Source organism: Guillardia theta, assembly GCF_000315625.1.
Source record: "Guillardia theta CCMP2712 unplaced genomic scaffold GUITHscaffold_11, whole genome shotgun sequence".
In the NCBI taxonomy this organism is placed as follows: Eukaryota; class Cryptophyceae; order Pyrenomonadales; family Geminigeraceae; genus Guillardia; species Guillardia theta.
In genome coordinates, this window is record NW_005434663.1 from 91,337 (window position 1) to 113,006 (window position 21,670).

Sequence of the window (21,670 nt, forward strand, 5' to 3'; positions counted from 1 at the left end):
CCCTCCTCCTCCTCCTCCTCCACTCTCCTCCTCCTCCTCCATCTCCTCCTCCTCCTCCTGCTCCTCCTCCAGCTCCTCCAGCTCCTCCAGCTCCTCCAGCTCCTCCAGCTCCTCCAGCTCCTCCTCCAGCTTGCTTCTATCCACTCAGTTGTGCTCTTCTATTTGTTTCTTGTTCTTCTATCGGTCTCTTCCCTGCATCCAACTGAGCACTCTCATATTTGTTTCTTGTTCTTCTCCCCGTCACACTCGCTGGATTTTCCTTCCTTTCTTAGGACTACCTCATCGCACAAGAACTAAGAAACAATGTCGAAGAATCTAGCAAAGAAGCAGTTAAGAAGCTTGCAGGAGAGTATTGCCAAGGAAGATTCTCACGGCAAAGAGGACAAGAAGATGTCTAAGTCCATGATGAAGAGGAGGAGGGAGAAGGCCTTTCCTGTGACCTTCCGTCCAAAGCCAACGATTAACGCGAAAGAAAAGCGCATGAAGCTGAATCTGCAAAGGAAAATAGCGGAAAAAGAGCGAATCCAGGAGACTTGCAAGCACTCGATCAAGGTGCTAGCAAAGCGTTTCAATGTCGACCCTGAGAAGCTGAAGAAGAAAGAAGAGAAGAAGAAGAAAGAGGAAGAGGAGGACGACGATGACATTGATGAGGATCTTCTTGATCTGATTTAATTTCTCTTCTAAGAATTCTCTCTTTTCCCTGTAGATTCTAGAAATGCATTGAATTTTTGTGCAACTGCAATACTTTGAAATCATCCTTGCTTCTTCAGAGTTGGGGTACTCACACCCTTGATTCTGAGCATGAGCTGACATTCAGCAAAGGCTACCCACCACTTCTGCTCCAGCTCTCCCTTGGGCGCCTGGAGTCTCTCACTTTCAACAGCGAGATCTTAATGTTACTCGCCCACCTGGTCCCAGGGCTTGGGAAACGAGCAGAAGTGCAGGCACCGGACTGCTCCGACTGCATTCCAGTACCTGCCAGGAAACTTGAGCAGATGCCCTCTCACGAGTATCCCGCTGGCTGCCCTGGTTTCTTCTGCGTCAGCCAGTACATGGTGCGGAGAGCGTTGTATCTGAATGGAAGGCGACTTGCCTCGCCCATGGTAAACCTGATGGCTACATTCAACATCATCTTGAGGACAAGACTCTGACCAGTCGTGAAAGTAACTGTTCAAGAACCCTGTGTCGCCACCATCGTAGGAATGCATCACGCCAATCCTGCTGATCATGTCTTCAAACACCTGAGAAACATTCCACGATGACCTTAGGAACAACTTTCATGTCATCAACCTCTAGTGACGGCTCCACAACCAATACTCCAGCATTGAACCGATCGGGAGGGAAAGTGTCAGGAGCTGCTGCGAATCTGCCCTAAATGTCAGGTGACGACCGGAGGCATAAATACAGGAAAACCTTGTTTCTCTTGAGAACAGGTCGTCAATACTTTCCATCACCAGACAATCAGCATCGACATAGACTAGTTTGGAAAATTCCGTCAACTTCCAACTAACATCGAATGTCAGACCGTGAAAAGGTTGGTTGCTACATACATGTTCAGTTTTGTGTAACCAGACTGATCCCATGCATCAATGCCACTAGACTCTTTGGCTAGATGAGATCATCACAGATCTCTTCACGGACACCTTGCAAAATCACAACATACATACATGATATCGATTCAACCATTATAATCCTCAATCCCGCTTGTTCAAGTGCCTTTCGGCTATCGGCTGAAACCTCGTCTGTAACCATGCAGCATATAGGTCTTTGCTTCATTGAAGTGGATCAGAGATTGAAAGCGGTCGTATAAAAAGAAAAGAGCGTACGTTTGACTTGTCTTGTGTTTTTAAAATGCTATGAGCAAGCACAAGCGCCCCCATCAAGTAACTTGTTCGAAGAGTTACCACTTCAGATCATAGCAACCGAAGTTACCTGTCACTTGTGACCATTGTGATGTACGCCTCTTTGCAGCTCATGCCGGCTACCTTGATCCACTTTGTTATCTGAAGAACGTGCATCGGAATCAGGAACGGCAACGAAGAAAACAACGCCATGATTCCTCATAGATGCACAAGGAACAGAAGAAAGTCAGCGATTGCATCCTTGGTGTGTGTAAACAATCGTATCCGTTCCTCGCATAACACCATCATCTTCTCGCGCTCCCTACACCCTCGCCATTCCTGAATCATCTATCCGCCATGTCTTTGTGGGAACAGGCCGAAATCTGTCCTCCCCGATCGCGCCGACCGCCGTATCAGTGCCCGACCGGCCCGGCGGCGCCGGGCGGCCCTGACTCTCAGTCTAGCGACTCGGACCGTACCGCACTCTATGGTACCGACGGGGGACTGGGAGTCACCCTCGGGCGCGACCCGCCGGCAGCGTTCAGTGCCAGTACGGCAGCGGCGGCGGTGGGCTGCAGTGTGCTGCTATCAGTGTGTGAAGAGGCTATTCATTATGACTGTCAGCTTAACGAGCCTAACCGTTGAAAGAGACTTCAGCTGCTGACTCTCTTCATTCTGTCCAGACCCCCGTAGTTCTCAACAGAGATGTGAAAGACCAGCAAGGAGAGAACCTAACAAAGACTTGCATCAAGTAGAGCACTTGAAGATGGTGCCAGGCAAGGGGAGTAGCCGCCGCGGCCGGGGAAGGAGCCGGGGACTCGGGAAGCAGAGGAGAGAGAGGAGAGAGAAGAGTGCTACCAGTAGGCCTGAGGAGACCATGTACATTCCTCCCGGAAGTTTGACCTTGCAGGTGAGAAATGTTCAGTCATGAGCAGGGCTACGTAGAACTTTTGACAAGCTCGCTATGAGAGAGGTGGCGAAAGTGAAGGTGAAGATCAAGATCAAGATCAAGATCAAGATCAAGATCAAGATCAAGGAGGGGGATTAGTACCTTGCGACTGTCATGGATCCAATACGCAAAGAGTGATGACATGATGGGCTGGCCTACAATGCTGCATATTGACTTCACCGTCTCACTCGCTCCCTGCATCGCTCCCTTCTCGTCAGGGTTCGCCTGTAAGGAAAGAATCATCCAGTGTCGCAAGACAGCAGGAAAGTCTAGTCAAGATGGGAAAGGGAACAGGACAAGGTTTCAGGTCAGGCAGGAGAAGAAAGGGCTGACTGGACGAGGACCTGGTTGGCAATAAAGCTCAAGGAAGAAGGAAGAGCTGTAGAGCCCACGGCAGCGAGGGTCAAGGCCAAGTACAAATTCCTTCCAGAAGCTTTTAGCCGTCAAGGACACAGCGATCACCTTTACTTGTCGCCTGACACGTTGGCAAGCAGAAACATGGCGGCAGAGTAGATGAGCAGAGCAAACTTGATAGCGTCTGAATGACTGAAGAACTTGAGCACGAGCTGATCAACTACTGTGAGGAGGAGAAAAGAATAACAGGGACTGAGACCTTAGGGAGGATAGCTGTCGCTATGCCAAATACAGACAGGACCCCTCCACTCTGATTGAAAGGAGCTCAATCGCTGCTGAAGACTTGAGGGTACACCACCTTGCCGTTGGACCAACCGTGAGCGAAGCTGAAGAAGTTCATCCACGTGGCCTGCAGTCAAGGACTTGATCAGCCTGTGCTCGAATAGTGCATCCTCAAAGACCTGAAGGCCTACATGCGCGAACCACAAGAGAAAGTAAGAAAGGGACACTCCCTTGACCAGCGAGTTGCGACTGAGCATCCTGATCGCTCCGATACTGCATGTTTCGAACGCACAGCACTCAGGTTTGAGGTTGTGATGTGAGAGTCTCACGGATTGGCATCAAGAAGTTTCACTTCTGACTTCCTGGAATCCTACAGTGCTGCCAATCAATTGCATCTCAGACTGTGAGTGGGGGTTACCTGGCTTAGAGATTCAGGACAGATGAATAGAATATTGAGAGCGTTGACGATTCCTTTGTAGAAAGTAGAAAGTAAGCACGACTCGCAGCCATTACCAGGTAAAATTCTTTCAACCAATGCAGGCAGAGACGTAGAAGGGCATTTTGGTCGAGAACTGCCGAGCAGTAAGGAATTGATAGTGAGGTGTATGGTAAATTATCATGCCTTGGTCATTAGAATGGCTGATAGCGGGATGCCGACAATGAAGCCAACTCCAGCTGAAACTCCCATGAAGATGCCAAGGTTTGCGGCAAGATTTTTGGTGGAGCTGATATCACAGACGTATGCCTTGGGAGCGAGATCAGGATATTGAAGAACTTCTCAGGACAAAGTCCACCTGACCCAGCCCAAACATGCAAGACGTGCACCCATCGATGGCCGCTGCAATGTACATCAAAGACAAGATGGGCGATACTCCTACTATGAGAGCCCCGATCGAAATCCCTGCCATGACCATGTCATGAGGACGAAGCGGTTGAATTCACTTGCCTACGGCAGACATGACAATAAAAGGTTTCCTGCCGTACTTGTCGCTCAGTGTCCCCCAGAGATTGTTGGTCAGGAAGGTGAAGAATGCATCCGTAGCCAACAGCGATGATAGCACAAGGTGTGCTCTGCTCGACACCTTGTCCGAGCGATTGATGACAGTGTTGATGAGCTTCGGTAATGCTCTGAGAGGTGTAAAATTTGCAGTATGAATGGCAGTTGCAAGAGATTACGGTATCGCCATCGCCACACTCATGAAGTACAAGCTGCAAGAATATATCATTGGTGGTGGTGTATAGGTGAGAAGTTCAGATAAATTCAGAAACAGCAGGAAAGCAGGGCAAGCTTCGATAGAACTCACAGGCCGAAACTGATGGGAAAGAGCATGCTGATTTCTCTCCCCTCCCTAAAAGTTCTTCATCACGCGAAGACCAGCATCACTTGAATTTCAAACCTAGAAGATTCCGACAGGTCTCCTCCTCGAATCCTTTCCAGTTCTTTTCCTGACCCTGCATCCCTCCCTCTCCGAAAGAGCTCGGAATTCCCTAGACGGGAAGAACGCGCAAAGTTGGAGTTGAGGAGAGCTGGAGAGGACGGAGAGGTGGGAGATGAGAAGGAGGATTGTGATGGAATCGCAAGCGTCCTCGTCAAGGCCATTGCCAGCATGACGAGCCATGTCACTACCTGCCTGTGCGCCAGGTTCGCCATGGCCGCCGTGAAATGTACAAAGCAGGCTCGCCTCAGCAACGAAATGTAGGAGGCGCTTCACAAGACGCTGGTAAACTTGTGACTCTAGCGGCGCCCTGCCGTCATCTAGCTAGCAACCATCCTTGATCCTGGGGTAGGGGTGAAAAAATGAGGTGTGATAAAGGATGGTGAGGGTGGGGGTAGTCCATGTAAAGGACCAGGGCAGGAAACAGTCATTTCATAATCCTCCTTCTATGATTTTGCAACCTATACGAATGGTTGATGTCACAGCACGTATGCTTCAAATGATAGCACGGATAGGAGATTCAGGGGTGGATATAAATTGGGGGTGGGGGTACCACAAATGGGAAGGGGTTGGGTAGTGGTCCACCCGTTCGAGGTGGGATGGCGTGCGAGGGAGCGATTAGAATGGAGCGTGTGAGGAGGAGAGAGAATGCTGAGAGAAGGAGTTGAAACACCGCAAGGTTCGTTCCGCATGCTCGCTCATCTGTAGTAGACCAACCTCCTGAACAATACTTTCATGTAACAACAGAGATGCGGCTGAATCCATCTGATATAACCTTGCCGCACCTGGTCTATCTTTCACTGTAAAGCAAGCCTCGACTTTCATCCAGAGCTTCTCGGCAGTTCTTGTGTTGCTGCAACAACCAGACGAGCCTGGTCAATGACTTCGCTTGGAGATGAAGACAACGCTAGACGACCTCTGGTCGAAGGAGTAAAGGACAAGGAGAAATGCCCTGAAGCGTCAACCCTTCGGAGAGCAAGCAAGCAACAAGCACGGATGCTGTGCTCTTTGTTGCTCTCACTCTCTTTTCTCTTACCAGTACAAACTCAGCAACAGAGTGATGGGAGCCCAACAACACTTCTGGCAGGTCAACTCACTTGGTCCATAGATCCCTTGTTCTCGCAGGGTTCAAGAAATGTATATTTCAAGTTGACATTGTCCTACGTCTTCGATCCTCAGTGCAACCTGACGAGTCAAATGTGTATGAATGCAACCATGCCCTCTCTCGGAGCATTATGTACAGAGCAGTATGTTGACAAATCTTCGGGAGAGAACGGGGGAGGTCCTCCAAAACTGCAGCAGCAAGCAGAAACTTCCTGCTATTCCATCAGCACTCGTGATGGAAATGTTCGATACAACTTGAAGGCTGTGAATGGGATTCCTGTCTTGAACGTGTTGCTGCATCATGAGGTCTTGGTAGACCAAAGTGTCTCAGGAGTCTTTGCCTACCTGTGTGTGCCCAACGGCACACTGCTTCGAACATGCAACGGAGATCGTTTGCCGTGTGCTCTAAATTCTACTCTACCCATACGCGGCGGATTCAAAGATTTTGGAGGCTTTTATGAGCCCTACTGGACTGGCTTCGAGTCGTATGTCAATGGAACATGTACATCCTCAAGCATGCCTGCGTTTGAAACTTTCGTAAGCCTTTGCTCCTCTGCAGCAGCACAAGATAATTGTCAGGGACAGTACAGCGGTATTTCGAATTACTATTCTCCAGACCCCGCTGTATCTCCATTTGTTGAAGTATCTCAAAATCCTGTCTACAACATGACATACAACCTGACGTACAATAAGGAACAGAGATGGTACTTCCAATATCCAGCCCAAGAATTCTATAGAGCTTTTACTGGAAATGGATCGTACGTGGCCCCTTACCCTCCTTTCCATTTACAAGCATCAGATGAAGATGGAAACTTGATGGCATACTTTGATTATTCTTGGAGAGATAAGTTTCCAACCAGAGAGAGTAGTAATGTTCACGCCGAATGCTTCACAGGTAATCTTGAGATGTGACAAAATGTTGTTTTTGATTGGAATTGAAGGAGATTACGTCGAAGGATACAGCTGGCCATTCGCCCATATATACCCAAAATTGGTTGAAGTTGGAGCCTGTAACTCTTTTTTTGATGGAGATGGAAGCGGGGGAAGGTAGCAGATATACACATGCTCTTGAATGTATCTTGACTTTTGATGCAGTCAACTCAAGTTTGACTTCGACTTTGCTTTCTATGCTCCTCTGAATAACAGCACAACTTCCTGGTACAAGTTCCTGTGGCTAGATAATGGGCAGTCAGTCTCGAGATGCTCCAATGTAAGTCAGGACAATCAGTTCGCTTTCTGCAGTGGAAATCAAGTCTTCACACAGCACCTGGTCAGCACTCTAGACCTCCCCTTCTCCGACGTAGACAATCTAGCAAATGAGGACATCGGTGGATCTAACTACGTAGCAAACAAGTCTCAGTGGTACTGGCAGGCCAGCAATGCTACCGGAAAGCTCACATATGTCCCTGCTGGATCCGTTGTTCGCAGCCTTTTCTCGGCATACGTGTGCTATCCAGGTCTGCAAAACCAGCCGCCCAAGTTCGTGAACCCAGTATATGTGGATGGCCAATTCTTCAGTTCTTCTTCTCGGAAGTTCAGCAAACTTCCTGCTGATTATTTGCTACCGCCTGCAGAGACAGAAAAGCTTTGCTACGTGAACAGCACCTGTACGCTGGAGCTGGTGGCGCAAGACTTCCTGGTGGGCTCAAGTCTTTGTGCAGATCCAGAATGTCAAAATTTTGATGATGTGTCCTTGTCGGAAGATGTTGTACAGATAGAATTAATCACTGAATGGACGAATTGGAGTGGAATTTCATTGAGTACTGCGCATTGTGAGAGCGACAGCAAACGACCATGTGTTTGGGATTCAGATTGCCTCCCAGGCGACCGCTGTACAGGATATCAGCCTGACTCTTCCATTCAGCCCTTCTACGGACACTGTTGCGATGCTAGCATGCCTTGTCTGAGTGGGGCTGAGCCAGGGACTTCTAGATGCATATTTGACTCCGACTGCCCACCCGCGCAGCAGTGCGTCAAGCCAAGATGTGAAAGCAATTCAAACCACAACATATCTGGCGCACTCAAATGCTACTACACAGAATTCTTCAGTGCGAGTGACGCAGGGAAAGTTGTTCAGCGCTGTTTCATAGCAAAAGATCCCCATGGCGATAAGGTTTGGACTGGAACGCCTCCAGCACCAAGCTCGTTCTACCCCTACGTCATCACAGGGTTGTGCGACCCTCGTCTCAATCCCCAGAGAACCTGCAATGTCGCAGGGAGTGAGGTGGTCGAGACTGCAACGCCAAGCAACACTTGCTCGTCATATCCTGTATGTTTCAAGATTAGGATTGAGAGTAATCCTCCGCAGTTTGTACATCCCACACCTCTAGAATCCAACTCTCTCGATGAGCAGGGAAATCCTATTCCCAATCAAACAGACGTCGCAGCTTGCGAGGGCTATCCCATCGATCTCATCATCAAGGCGGAGGATCCGGATGTTGGGAATAATGTGAGAATCTTCCTCCATGACTTCGAAATCGACACGTCTGTCGCCACATCTCAGGACCTCCAGTGGATGCAAACAGTTGAGAATTCCTACAACTTCGACTTCTTTTCAAACAGAGCCACACCTCAATATCCACCCCAATGTTCTGGAAATCCAGCAAATGACAGCTTTCATGGGTATGACGCCTACAAAGTTGGTGTGAACGCACAGCAAGAAAGCATTCTGCCATTGGATGGTTCAATAGTGAAATCTGTAGTGTCAGGATATGCGCAGAATGTTGAATACTCTCGAGCTCCAAACATATCGGTCCACTACACCTTGGAACCTTCCAAGAGGAATGGTATCATTCTGCGCCTTGCAAGTGCCACTTCCGACAACGAGCAAAATTGCAGAATTCTTTCCTCCTCTGGCGTCTCCTACAACGGCGTCAGCTGTCGGGAAAGCATCTTGAACATGGATCAAGTCATCTGCGCCTACGCGTATGATGACTCTCGCTACCAGAGCAAGAGATGGGTCGGCAAAAGAAACCCAAACTCTCACAACATCCTCAAGAACTTGAGAGATCACAGTGATGGTGATATGAGTACCCGGCACTGCTGGAGAGTGGTTCTTCAAGCCCCGCCTCGCTTTGTTACAACCTGGAGTACCTACAGCTCTTCGATTTCTCCCACTTGTGACCTCAGCGCTTATGCAAACACTCTGATAAGAGACTCTGAAGTAGGAAAGATGCTCAAGGCCTACAATTACACGATCTTTGATCTCAAATGTGTGGGTGTCGGCGAAGATTTCTCGTTTGAGTTTGTCGCTCAAGATCCTAACAGACAGGACTTGGTGCAGATCTTCATCCTAGATGATCCAGGAATGCCTCCTGGAATGAGAGCCAGCCAGACCTACTGCGTGATAAGATCTCCAGAGACCAACAACCCGATGTGCGGAGCTACTCGGATAGGAGAGGACCTCATTAGACTGGATCAGAACAAATCATCTCGATGTAGCAAGGCCATGTTGAGACTCGCGTGGTCTCCATTTCGAGAACAATTGAACAGAACGTTCTTTGTGTGTGCACGAGCACAAGATTCGTCAACAGCTTGTGTGGGCAAGAACCGCGACGCTACTAGTCGTGGATGGTATGGAGAGACTGCATGCGTTGAACTGGCGGTCGTGCCTCCTGTTCTATCTTGGCAAGGATACATGGTGGCACAACCCGACCAGATCGATGTGTTTGTTGGCTGTACAGTCACGCTCAGTATCAGTGCTTCTGCAGGTCAACACTATGTTGCTGACATTGGGTTTGTGACCAAATCCAACATCAAGTTCTCATTCTCGAGACCTGTCATCTCGAATGCAATCACCTCTCGAGTCTTCGTATGGAGACCATCAATAGGTACAGAAGGGAGCGTGCATACAGTGTCATTCTACACCAATGATTCCATTGGTATCCGTGAGCCGCTATGGAAGAACTTGGTGTTTTCTGTACAGAAGTGTCAATATTGCATTGGAAACGATATCTTGACCATGACTCATGGGTTGGAGTACACTGACTTGAATTTCATCGCACGATATTTCAACTTGGAAATCAACTGGCTGCATATTTGGCTGTTGAATGGGAATAGAGATGCAAAGGGCGATCAAATCTTCAACGGGAATCCTAACTACTTTCAGTTCAAGAGAATTCCTCAAGTCACCTTGAACGACTTCATCAGCAATGTGAACAACTCATTGATCTTGTGGTTGGCATCCAGATACAAGTATCGCGCTCATGAGTCTCTTGCCACCATCGCTACTTCTCTAGGATCATCTTTGAAGACGCTGCTGAAACTCAACCCCGATGTTCAAAACCCCTACATTCCTCTCAATAACCAATCGTCAGTGCATTCGCCTTACGTCTGCGTGTTACCCTGTACCTAATACAAGTTTATTCTTTCAAGCGTTTTTGATTAAAGCAATCATCTTGCTTCATGTCAACTTGAATGCAAATCTTCACGTAGATCCACTCGCGTGCGGCTTGAAGTGGCTGCTCTTGTGCGAGAGGCTTTGTAGATCTCTCTCAAGCGATAGCAACTGTGTGAGGAGGCTAGACTGCAGGAGGGGTCAAGAATGAAGCCGGAGAAAGCGACAAGTACCAGCGAGTGCGATACGTGCTGATTCCTTTCAATCGCTTGAGTGATGCGATTCCTCTCTCGGTCATACCGACGCTTGAGATCCGCTAGCATCTCCTGCATGACATGTCAGGAATTCGGATCTGACGACACATCTCAACCTGCTTGGCTCGATCTTCTTCTAATTTGAGACGCCTGTTTTCCTCTTCTTTCCGTTCCAGTGCCTCGCGATAGCTATCGTACAACCATGTCATTCGATCGTCTTATGCCAAAAGCACAGACCCTCTCAGTTCCTCGCCATTCCTGTCGTTCTGCAGATCATGGTTCTTAAGGTTTGAACGTAGAATGACATTCTCAGTCTGGAGGCTTCATGAGCAAAATGTTCAACTCCAGGAAATCTAAGTGAATCACCTGGGAGCTGTTCAACACCGTTCTCATCCTGTCGTACTCTTCCTGCTTCAGAACCATCAAAGGAGCTTACATGTGCATCTCAAGGCACAGAGCAAATAGCCCATGCAAGGCTCCAACGCACCTGCTCCCTCGACGAGTACTGCATGGGCTTTCTCGCCATCATCTGTACAGGTCATCCATCACCTTTCTCACACAGGAGTGCACTGCACCACCTCGTTTGCCTGCTGTTGAGCCTGCAAGTTAGAGCTGTGCATCGGTTGATTGGACTGCATGTGGTGCTGAGCTTCTCGTGAGATGGAGGACATCATGGGCATTGAAGCATGTTTATCCAGGAAGTCTTGAGTGCCCCGGATCATGGAGGTCTCGTAGAACTCTCCTGTCGATCCTCGCTGGAAGCCCAGGGTGATCCATGTCCTGGCATTCAGAACACCATGAGAAGCCTTCTGATACAGATCAACGGAAATACCCTTGTTCGCCCAAGATCAGTTCCCTGAGCTGCGATAGCGGCTGGTTCTGTACATTTGTATTCCCGACCTGAACGATCACATCTCCAGGCTTGATCTGTCATGTGAAGCTCAAGCCAATTGCCTCATTAAATGACTCCTACCTGTCCATTTCTCCACGCCGATCCTCCTTGCACTATCTCTTTCACCATGATCTTGGGTGGACTCTCGGGAGTCATCATAAACAACAAGCCCACCCCTGCCCTGTTGCCTGGAAGATACCATCATGTGAGACCTGGAAGAAACAAAACCTCTCCTTTCGCTTCATGCAATTGCTCTTATCAGACAATATCAGAACTTTAACAATCGCTTGCCCACAGAAACTTGGTCCTGGATTATTACTGCTTCTCTAATACTTGACTGACTGAAAAGCGAATTTATCCATTGCTTTGTTTGAGCAATTTCTCATTGATTCTTTGATTTGCTTTCAGAATTTCTCTCATATCCTCGATCCGACTACAATACATCGCCTCTACAACCAAAAAGGTGCTACCTTGCAGAGGAGAAAACGTTGATGATTCATTTCAAGGATCGATCAAGAGTATCTAAACTGGTGTGAAGTCTCTTGTTGCTTCTCCTCTCCTCTTACTTGCCGAACTTCTTCGGCATGTCAACAGGCTTCACTCACCCATCGTTGTGGTCTCCTGGCTCCTTCGCATTCCCATAGGCTGGTACATTTCTACTGACGACCTTCCCGGCGAGTCCGGTGGGCTACCCCACCCTCTTCTGAGTCGAAAGTCAATAAGGTACCCCCCTTGACTCCCAACCTTTTCCCGATAAACTACCCGGTACATTACTAGTTACTAACCCTACCCGGCCTGAGTATGCTGCATCCTCTGCCCTGATGAATCATCTGAGCCGGCCTACCCCCTTCAAGGCCCCGGCCCTAGCTCCGCACACGGGGGTCCTCACACCTACCCCTACCCTCTCCTATCTCTACAAAAGTACCCCTCTATACCTATCTCGAACTCCCGGCCCGATTCCGCCGGGGGGACTGTCACAGTGACAGGCCGCCGGGGCCCGGCTGATCATCTAGTAGTGCCCGCGCCCGGCGGCCGCGCGGCTCAGGAAGTTCAATCATCCGGCGGCCCTAACTGACCGTCAGTCTCGGACTCGGATCGGATCCTAAGTACAGCGCCGGCCGGCGGCCTGACTTCAGTTTACTCAACCCGGCGTTACTCAAAGTTAAGTTAAAAAATCAGTTCGAGGATTTGATTTGTAGTTCTTCTCCCAATTTTCAAATTTTTAGATCAAACTTCAGACCTAGATCAGCCAGGAACGGTGAAATTGTAAAACTTGACCTGTAATTTAGACTTTCAATTTCAACTTAGCACCGAACATTTCAACCTGTATTTCAGAGACATCTGCTGAGAGATACCAAACCCAAACATCGCCATGTATGACATTACCTACCATGTTCATGAACAGAGAGCTGACAGTGACGAGCTCGATCCCTCCTTCTTCCATGAGATCGAAGAAAGGTTTAAGTCTGGCGATGATTCTCAAAAGCTGCTCTCCTCTCCACCTCCCGAGCAGCACACTGAGTTCAGCCCAGATGATGATGGCACAACATTTTTGGATTCAGTCATGCCAAATACTTCTAACATCGGAAGGAGGGACTTCGAATCCATGACCCACGAGTGTTCAGGCAATGTTTTGAAGACTGTGCTGCATGACATCACTTTCGAAGACGAGGATCAGATTTTGGAGCAGAAAAGCGACCCATCTTTGGATGCTCTGAAATTCATTCAAAATGCTCGAGAAGATTCGAAGAAAGGAGATGATGGCGCTGAAAGGGGAGGAGAAGAGAAACATGTCAATGCTCAGAGTGATTCTATTCTCATCACAAGCTTGCAAGGATACAGCCTTGTTGCACCAAGGGGAAAGTGCCTGGGACATTGCTTCGTAGAAGAAGCGTGTCGGAGAGGAGCAACTGTATCGTTGAAGCCGATAGAATCTGAGAAATCCGTCATAGAGACGTTGCAAAAAGAAAGGAGAGTGATCTACTCACTCAACGAGAGATTTTTTGTTTTGACGATGATCAGAATTCCAATCCCGATCTCGGATTCCAAGACTCAGATAAGAGATCAAGACATCTGTCGGACTCTGGAACAAATCTCTCTCAGTGTGAAGGAGAAAGCTCGAGAAAATGGTAAAACCAAGAGACCACACAATATGTTGCGTACAAGCTACAGCAACGAATGGTCTGGCATGTTGCTGTTCCTTGGTATGACGACCAAGTACTTCAGTGAAGTACAGACGAAGAATGGCCCAACTATTGAGAACAATTACACACTGAAGAGCTTGGACGAAGAAGGGAATCTTGTCCTCGAAGACAGTGCAGCGGCAAGAGAGAAGTATCAGAATCAGACTTTGGAAAAGGCTAAAAATCGTTCCAAGAGGAAGCGAGATGCCAAGAAATGAAGATTATTGCCAGCAGGCAAAAGAAGCACTTAACCTCGGACACTTGCAGCTGAAGCATATTGGACACGATTTACTTAAACAAAACGATTGTTTACACATTTTACTACTTCAGACGGCTTCTCCGAGTGGAGACACAATCGAATTTCTTATTTGAATTAGTTTTGGCTAACTGAGCTGTTTTTCAAAAACAACCAAAAAAAGCAAAACTGCTCGCGGCAATTTCACAAATCGATATTGGATAAACATCGGGTTGAAGTGATGATAGTAGATAGACACTCAAGCAATGTGGATATCACGAGAGAAATTCATGTCCAATTCCTTTTGTTGTTTGTGAATCATTGTCAAAGTTTCCGTATCATGTGGAGATAAAATAAACAGGCACAAAATCCCTGACTGATGACGGAGAGGATGAGATCAGAAGACGATGTGTGAAAACTTTACTGAGTGAGCGGAGAGGAAGAAGGGACTGAGAGTACTGTCAGTAAAGGCAGCGACCGTTACAACGTCACCGCCGTTGCAAACCGTTACTACGACGTTTAGGAACTTGACTAGCCTTGACTCCTTTATCATCCGATGTTGCGGGAGGCAGGGGGGTGGGTGCGGTTGTAGTAGGGGGTACGAATAGGTCACTTTAGGGGGTGGAAGGAGCAGATATGCCATGAGGGGTGGGTGGAGGCAGAATCAACTTTTCGAGAAAATGTAGGTTGCATGATATGATAGAGGGGGGTGGATGGACCTAGGAGAGTACAGGGTAGGGGTGGTGAACAAATCCTAGAAAGGGTGGGTAAAATGCAGTAGCTTATCAGGGGTAGGGTACTTTTGATGACTACAAGGGTGGGGTGTAGAAGTGAAAATTGATGGGGGTCGGGGTAGAGTTGGGCGACGAGACAGGAAATAGGGGACATGTGCTAGTATGCAGGGAGAGCAAAGCAAATGAGAGCAGATCGAGAAGGAGAGAGAGAAGAACAACAGCTAAGATATCAACTAGAGCAGGTTGTGGGTGCAGAGTTGGATAAGAAGGTCTACACAGGAGACTGTCGAAGGAAAGAATGCCTGGAGGTGAGTTGGCCAGCAGTTCGGTGGGGCTCAAGTCAGTTGGTGCATGCTGGGAGGTTGGTCAAAGGGGTAGATAACGACAGGTTTCGTACATTTTGAGCTACTTTTTTGATACCCGCAATTCTTGTAACACTAATTTTAAAAGATTTCCTGGACATCAAAACGTTTTATGAACTCGACTTCAAGGTGATCTGTTTCATGTCGATTGTTTTGTTGATGTAGTTTGATTCTCTATTACCCTCTAGGGAGTTTTTGCGAACCAAGGTGTTGGCACCCAAGCCTTCTAAGTTTTCAGTTTCTTGGCTGCCCCGTAATGCCAGAAGGCAATCTACTGCCTTGCCGCGCTATGAGCAGCTTACGACCGATCCGGGTCTGGAAGCTGAACGATTGAGAAACCTCTTTGCTATCTCGGGTTACAGCTCGACCCTGACAGAGACGGGATTGTTCGACAGCACACCAATCCAATCTCCTTACTCGCCAAAGTATTTCACATTTTCATTCAGATACTTCGTAATTCATCTTACTCAGGTACCGAAGGACCAATACAAGTGCTGGTGCACCAGCCATGTACGAGAGCAAGATGATCAAAGTGATGAACTTTGACCAAATCAGACACGTTCTTACCACGTTGTTACAGCGATTACCGGAAATCAGTCATGCTAGTCAGTCTCAGATACAGAGAGCTTTCATCCGTGATGTACTGACGGTTTGATCACGTCATGAAGATGACCTTGTGGCATCCGCAGGCAATGAGGACCCTGCAGCTCCCTCTCTCTCCGACTGCATACACGGGTCGTCTGCCTGTGAGGTAAGGGTTGGCCCGTTGCGGTTCTGAGCTCACCCGCTCGGTCACGGCAGGCCTCCGACGCCGATGCAGCACATGGCGAACATGAACGTGAGGCTGCGTCATCATAGAGTCTAAGAAGGAGAGGTTGACGAGCATTCAGGTGTCTATCGGACCTCACCAGGACATAATGCCTGTTGCAAATCGCCGATTCAGGTGAGGCAAAACGATCCCATGTAAGAGATGACCTTGTCACAACGTAGCAACATCCACGAGCGAGGATCTAACGACGTCATGCGGTGCATGCAAACTCTTCGAGTACACTAGAAGGAAAACAGGGGCGGTCGGCTTGATCTCTAGAAGGCTCCATTGAATTTAGTCAGAAGAATTCTGTGGCAGCTTTTTTTTTTGTTTCAACAGAAACTCTTGACTATAGCACGTATCTTATGAAATCTTGATGATTGAGGCTCCTTGGAGTTGACGGCCAAGCATAGCTTTGCTCTCCTCCACCTCCACCGAAATCCAGTCGCTGACCCTCTACTCCAGCTTCTTGGAGCCTCGGGGTGCTCAGGTAGGTGGAGCGAGGAGTGTCAAGGACGCTGCTGAAGCCGCTGCGGGGGGTGTCAGGAGGAAGGTAGATGATATGCCCGTCTAGATCTTCCATTCCCCCTTTCTGAAGCAGCCGCTTGTCATGGTCCTTCTCAAGTCTCCGACAATATTTCTGTTCTCAACGTGAGAAATTGTATCCTCGACCAGACACACCTTCAACTCTTGGATCTGTTGCTCCAAGCGCTCGACTTGTCCTACTTTTACAGATTTCTTCAAACCGTGCACGACGGAGTCGAGGAGAACAGGGACAGCAAGATCGTTATCCTCCCTGCACCTCGTTACATCGCTGGCACTCAGTAGTGCAAACAGACCTTGTGAAGTCTCCTGAACTTTGGTACTTATGATCGAACAAATGTGGAGCTGATAACTTGTGAGATAGTCACAGAGAAACATGCCATCTCACCAATGATCTCGGAGCTCTTTGCTGCTCGATACAGCTTGCCCTGTTCTTCTGCTCGTTGTCGCATTTGATGCAGCGCCTGCAAGTCGCTTTCCTTCTTGTCCCAATACTCGGAAGCGCGCTTATACCTAAAGATACTTAGCTGGGCTAAAAGTTCACCATGCACCAACCAAAAGCTCTCAATCTGAGCAAACAGCCTGAACTTCTTCTTGGAGGGTATGGACGGACAAGACACACTCCGCCTCATCGACGAAACTTTCATACTGGGAGGATCTCTCGGAGGATTCTTCAACGCAATGATTCTCCAACGCGTGACAAAGCGACGGAGTTGAGCATGATGTTGTAGATCAACCATGGGCTTCAACTCAAAAACAAGAATCCAAACTCGAAAAACACTCTCAAGCAGGCGAACATTGCGCGAACATAGTAAAGACTCTGCAACCTTTCGCCCTTGCTTCAGCCCAAATAAAAGAGTGACCCAACTGCCTAAAACATCACGTTGCAGATTAACCCGTTTCTGCAACAGAAGATTGTCAACTTTATCCTGACAGCTTTTCAAACGCTCAACCGTTAAAACCCAGGTCTGGAAAGCAGGGTCTACCCCCCGAGCCTTCCACCGCATCGCTATCTTGCTCATGACCGTAGCCTGTACCTTGCTCCTGTGTACCTCCTCGTGCCAGCTCTCGTACGCCCTCGCTGCCGTCCTGTGTCGCCACCTCTCTACGATCCTCCCAACTATCGCCCGGCCTCTCGCTTGCTTCACCGCGTTGACATGCCAGGTCTGGAAAGCAGGGTCTACCCCCCGAGCCTTCCACCGCATCGCTATCTTGCTCATGACCGTAGCCTGTACCTTGCTCTTGTGTACCTCCTCGTGCCAGCTCTCGTACGCCCTCGCTGCCGTCCTGTGTCGCCACCTTGATAGAGTGTTCAATGCTTTTCGTATCCGTCTTGGGACTGGTTTGCTTTTGTCGTTTGTTCTCAGAGTACGTGTGAGTGTTTTCTTCTTTGCCATCTTTGCCCACAAACTAAGATAGTTTCTAAGTTTGAGCCAATTTTTCTTCTTTCGGTAATGATGTGCGTTCAGTGCACATCGTTTTCCTCTTGACCGGAGAAGGTTCCAGATGTTGTAGCACTTGTAGGTGATGCATGCCTGTCTGTGGAGCTGAGTTCGTCTTCGAAACCAGAGAGATCTTTCCTCTGGGTCATTGACCTTCTCCAGCTTCTCGTTGACATGGCGCAACCTGGTGTTCTCTTCCCGTAGTTTGAAGACCTCTCCGATCAGAGAGGACATGTCTGGGAACAAGAAGGGAGTCTCCTGCTCTGCATGCTCTTTCCCCTTCATTCCTCGCCTCTCGTTCTCCGACATCCTCTCTCAAGCGGCCATCTTCGCTCCTCTCCTTCCCCGAATCCCCTCCTTCCCACCCTTCATTTTGACTTTGTGAAATATTTCTCTTCACTTTCAAATGTCACAGATTGAATTTACTTTCTGAAAGCTGTTTTCACTGATATGCTCTGATATCGGTTACCCGAGTCGGAGTCCGGTAGCCGGGTGACTTTGACAAGTTTGACCAGCGGGCCCGCCCCGGACAATGCGAGGAATGCCTGGGCATCGCCATTCCGGGCACGGGGCAGCGATAATGCAGAGCAATATGGGCAGGGGAGAGCACGCCAGCGGAGGGTTACGATGAGCAAAGAGAAGAGGAGAGAGGGCGAGACTCGTTACAAACCCAAGGTATGCCTTCTGCTCTTCTGTTCTACCATGCACGTGCTCTTCTCACTCCATTCAGCATCCTTTTCTTGCTGGAGCTATCACTGGAGGCATCGAGATCTGCATTACCTATCCTCTCGAGTACGCCAAGTGCCAGCTGCAGTTGAAACCGGTTCGTCGCTTTCGTTTCATCCGCATTCACTCATGGATGTTCGTTTGAAGAAGACAAGCCAACAAGCTACAGAATCCCTTCTTAGTGTCCTTCGAATCACATTGAAGAGTAAAGGCGCCTTGGGACTGTGAGTCGCCACTTTGTTGGTATACTTTCATCTTGACCATGAAACTTGTAGGTATGATGGGATATCATCCTGGTTGTTCTTCTCCTTCCCAAGAGCAGCATTCAGATTCTCCACGTATACGATGTACTCTATTTGCGCTCTTGGCTCCAACTTTTTTGAAGGTATGAGTACGTTTTGCGGGTCTTTGAATCTTGTCGAGAAAGGCAAGGGGAGCAAGTAGCGAAGAGCAGCGATCGCACAGGAAGTGCGGTGTTTGTTGCAGGCATGTGCCTGTGTCGCCAATTTCCCTTATTGCTTGTTTAAGCTGTCGGTCAGGTATCGTCGCGGGACTGGTTGAGTCGAGCACTTGCATGACGCCGTAGGGCGTTGAAAAGTGAAGATTTTCGATGACTGGGACTGTTTAGGATGCACTGTATCCAAATCAAAATGCAACAAGACTCAATGCGACGGGGTCTGTCCCTTCCATTTCTCATCTTTGCTGATTGCCTTCAGATCCAATCTATCGCAACTTTTTCCACGCAACCAAGAGCATTGTGAAAGAAGAAGTATAGCGCTGGTTGCATGGCTTGAGGCGCACTGTGTCACCCTCTTCTTCTACAAGGGATTTCGTCACGGATTGTTTGCTGGAATGACTCCGACGGTTCTGAAGCAGTGCTTGAACAGCTGTGAGGGGTTCACTCTTTGTCGAACAGCTGTGCTTGACCTGCGCGACAGTAATTCGATTTGGCTCCATGTACGAAATGACAAAATGGAGGAGGAATCAGATCCAATCTCAGGACCCTGCCGTCCCTCTACCAACAAGGGATGTTTTCTTGCTTGGAGCCATCGCTGGTTTCTTTTCGTGTTCAACGAGTGAGGTTACTCATTCGCCTCCCAGGTGCACTATCAGCTGTTGTTTCTCATCCTATAGACACAGTCAAGAGCAACATGCAGGTTGTTCTTCATATGATTCAATGATCATCTTGACGCGATGTAGGGAAACAAAGAGCACATAGCCAAGTTTAAGTATTCCACATGGGGATGCATGAAACATATCTATGCCACGGGCGGTTTGGTTGCGTTTTACTCAGGGCTGACACCACGGTATTCACTCTACTCCAATTCAAACAGACTCCCGAGCCTTGTGTAATGAGTATGGCAGGTTGATAAGAGTGACCATCGAACAAGCCACGACATTTGCACTGTTCGATCGAATCTCTCGAGCACTAGATTTATCTTTCTGAACTTCGGAAACCGTTTGAACGTGTCCTTAGTGTGTTTAGCCGCAACTTACTAGTAGCCGAGTGAGTCATGGCCCCGGGCCCGGTGTCCTCGATGTGACGTCTGCGTGACTTTGGACTAGTACAAGTCTAACAAACTTGTATTCCGTCGGTTATGGGCCCCGATTACATGCTCAATCATGTTGATCTTATATTTGGTTAGTTGAATTGTTTACTGGAGTTTTTTCTTTCTTGGTATTGTTTTCCCGTTGCTGTTGACAATTCATGCAAATTCTATCAAGCTGTACACATTCGGATGACTCCTCTCTTCAATCAGGCTCTCTTTCTAGCCGCAAGTTGTTTAGGCCTATCTCAGCCTCAATTTGTTTGATTGATCTTCGAATAGGAAAAACAAGCCTTTCCCCAGCCAGATTGGTCGGTCGAATATCTGCTTAACCGTGTGGAAACGCACTTGAAGCTGATTCGATTCTTATTTTTCTTGATCTTTGAGTAGGATCAAATGGAACTACCAGGAGATCTGGCGGAAGTTTTCATGTCATGGAGCTAGGCTGTGGCATGCATAACTGGAGCTACTTCTGGATCGGCGAACAAGGTACAACTGCACAACAATCTTCGAATGCCTTGAAACGGATGTTCCATCTCGCGGCAGCAATCTCTGGTCACAAGTTCTTTACGGTTCAAAATTTATCTTTTGGTCTTCAAATGCCGGCGGGCACGCTCTCTCTCTCTCTCTCTCTGTTATCTGAACTCCGAAGTTCTCTCCTCAGACTCTCTTATCTTATCCTCCTTCTCTCGTCATTGCATCAGCTCGCCAGGCATCTCCCTTATCTCTGCACTGCCCATCTAATAGCCCTGCATGAAATTCTTCTTCAGAATGGACAATCCTTGAATGGTTATTGCCCACTCAGCATGACTGTGAACTTGACGTTGTATCATCGTATCTTGACTTGGAACTCTGCTGACATTCTCTTCAAGCTTGTTTGTGTGACTTTCTGACGTCCGATGTAACGTACTATTTCAGAAACTCGGGGGGAGGATGGAACGTATGCCAGCCGTGCCAGTCAGATAGCGCCGAGTTAACAAAAACTCTCCTGTAAACCAAGACGACTTACGTGTTTGGCAAGGCGGACGATGTAGCGTGTGGGACGAAGAGGGGGGCTTTCCTAGCCGTCTTGCTAAGGTCCTCTCATGTCTGGATGCTTGGGTTTCACATCCCTGCATACAGTCTATCTCTCATGTGCTCCTCAACTCTGGTTTTGTGTACATTAAACTCGGTCTTGAGCAAAAACTGTCTTGTTACAACTAAGGTCGATGTGACGTCTGCGTGACTTTGGACTAGTACAAGTCTAACAAACTTGTATTCCGTCAAATCACCCGGTGATCGGCCCGGCCCGCGTGACTCTGTGATGATCGCCGGCGGGCGTCGTTCATGACTCGGGCCGAATTACGGAGATAATACACACTGAGATTAAATTTCAAAAACTCCTGTTCATTTGAAAATTTAGCTGATATTTTCAAAACAAGAACCCTACAACAGTGAACCGAGGAGAAGAGGGGGTGCATGATTTCGTAGGACACTTTGGAGGGGGTCCACTATAAAGAAATATGGATAATTTGGTGGGTAGGGGTAGTAGACTTCAGTTGCACGGGGTGAGGTGGTGCGTTGCGGATGCAGGAGGCAGGATGCAGAGCTGTGGTTGGACGGGAAGAGGAAGGGAGAGGGGATGGAGGTAGCGTGATGGAGC

The 21,670-nt window shown here is 48.4% G+C and overlaps 10 protein-coding genes across 10 annotated transcripts; 5 read left to right on the forward strand and 5 right to left on the reverse strand.

Annotated features, from left to right (window-relative positions):
• Positions 1–303: 303 nt before the first annotated feature.
• Positions 304–672, forward strand: GUITHDRAFT_102652 (hypothetical protein; the record flags this gene model as incomplete). The annotated part of the gene is made up of 1 exon (XM_005838305.1): positions 304–672. One exon carries the CDS (start codon positions 304–306, stop codon positions 670–672), a length of 369 nt encoding a protein of 122 aa, XP_005838362.1.
• Positions 673–752: 80 nt separating this feature from the next.
• On the reverse strand, positions 753–1,591 carry GUITHDRAFT_65972 (hypothetical protein; the record flags this gene model as incomplete). The annotated part of the gene is made up of 7 exons (XM_005838306.1): positions 753–869; positions 909–975; positions 1,008–1,109; positions 1,153–1,241; positions 1,291–1,366; positions 1,414–1,506; positions 1,551–1,591. Coding segments are annotated over 7 exons (585 nt in total), but the record flags the coding sequence as incomplete, so codon positions are not given.
• A 1,663-nt stretch (positions 1,592–3,254) lies between these two features.
• Positions 3,255–3,986, reverse strand: GUITHDRAFT_102654 (hypothetical protein; the record flags this gene model as incomplete). Its single annotated transcript, XM_005838307.1, has 7 exons — positions 3,255–3,356; positions 3,404–3,454; positions 3,503–3,553; positions 3,606–3,699; positions 3,756–3,796; positions 3,845–3,897; positions 3,959–3,986. The coding sequence occupies 7 exons, from the start codon at positions 3,984–3,986 to the stop codon at positions 3,255–3,257; spliced, it is 420 nt and encodes a 139-aa protein (XP_005838364.1).
• A 2,079-nt stretch (positions 3,987–6,065) lies between these two features.
• Positions 6,066–10,320, forward strand: GUITHDRAFT_102655 (hypothetical protein; the record flags this gene model as incomplete). The annotated part of the gene is made up of 3 exons (XM_005838308.1): positions 6,066–6,558; positions 6,610–6,670; positions 7,062–10,320. The coding sequence occupies 3 exons, from the start codon at positions 6,066–6,068 to the stop codon at positions 10,318–10,320; spliced, it is 3,813 nt and encodes a 1,270-aa protein (XP_005838365.1).
• Positions 10,321–10,392: 72 nt separating this feature from the next.
• Positions 10,393–12,102, reverse strand: GUITHDRAFT_102656 (hypothetical protein; the record flags this gene model as incomplete). Its single annotated transcript, XM_005838309.1, has 10 exons — positions 10,393–10,491; positions 10,536–10,628; positions 10,673–10,745; positions 10,794–10,870; positions 10,923–10,964; positions 11,044–11,085; positions 11,135–11,336; positions 11,389–11,483; positions 11,530–11,636; positions 12,054–12,102. 10 exons carry the CDS (start codon positions 12,100–12,102, stop codon positions 10,393–10,395), a joined length of 879 nt encoding a protein of 292 aa, XP_005838366.1.
• A 718-nt stretch (positions 12,103–12,820) lies between these two features.
• Positions 12,821–13,849, forward strand: GUITHDRAFT_134330 (hypothetical protein; the record flags this gene model as incomplete). Its single annotated transcript, XM_005838310.1, has 1 exon — positions 12,821–13,849. The coding sequence occupies one exon, from the start codon at positions 12,821–12,823 to the stop codon at positions 13,847–13,849; it is 1,029 nt and encodes a 342-aa protein (XP_005838367.1).
• Positions 13,850–15,074: 1,225 nt separating this feature from the next.
• Positions 15,075–16,016, forward strand: GUITHDRAFT_102658 (hypothetical protein; the record flags this gene model as incomplete). Its single annotated transcript, XM_005838311.1, has 8 exons — positions 15,075–15,091; positions 15,151–15,387; positions 15,434–15,494; positions 15,543–15,611; positions 15,652–15,713; positions 15,764–15,800; positions 15,853–15,905; positions 15,953–16,016. 8 exons carry the CDS (start codon positions 15,075–15,077, stop codon positions 16,014–16,016), a joined length of 600 nt encoding a protein of 199 aa, XP_005838368.1.
• Positions 16,017–16,119: 103 nt separating this feature from the next.
• On the reverse strand, positions 16,120–17,053 carry GUITHDRAFT_102659 (hypothetical protein; the record flags this gene model as incomplete). The annotated part of the gene is made up of 4 exons (XM_005838312.1): positions 16,120–16,410; positions 16,452–16,566; positions 16,610–16,658; positions 16,702–17,053. 4 exons carry the CDS (start codon positions 17,051–17,053, stop codon positions 16,120–16,122), a joined length of 807 nt encoding a protein of 268 aa, XP_005838369.1.
• A 131-nt stretch (positions 17,054–17,184) lies between these two features.
• On the reverse strand, positions 17,185–18,064 carry GUITHDRAFT_102660 (hypothetical protein; the record flags this gene model as incomplete). Its single annotated transcript, XM_005838313.1, has 2 exons — positions 17,185–17,215; positions 17,316–18,064. 2 exons carry the CDS (start codon positions 18,062–18,064, stop codon positions 17,185–17,187), a joined length of 780 nt encoding a protein of 259 aa, XP_005838370.1.
• Positions 18,065–18,382: 318 nt separating this feature from the next.
• Positions 18,383–19,928, forward strand: GUITHDRAFT_102661 (hypothetical protein; the record flags this gene model as incomplete). The annotated part of the gene is made up of 8 exons (XM_005838314.1): positions 18,383–18,430; positions 18,486–18,578; positions 19,110–19,156; positions 19,198–19,370; positions 19,420–19,536; positions 19,583–19,638; positions 19,682–19,788; positions 19,847–19,928. 8 exons carry the CDS (start codon positions 18,383–18,385, stop codon positions 19,926–19,928), a joined length of 723 nt encoding a protein of 240 aa, XP_005838371.1.
• Between the last annotated feature and the right edge of the window lie 1,742 nt (positions 19,929–21,670).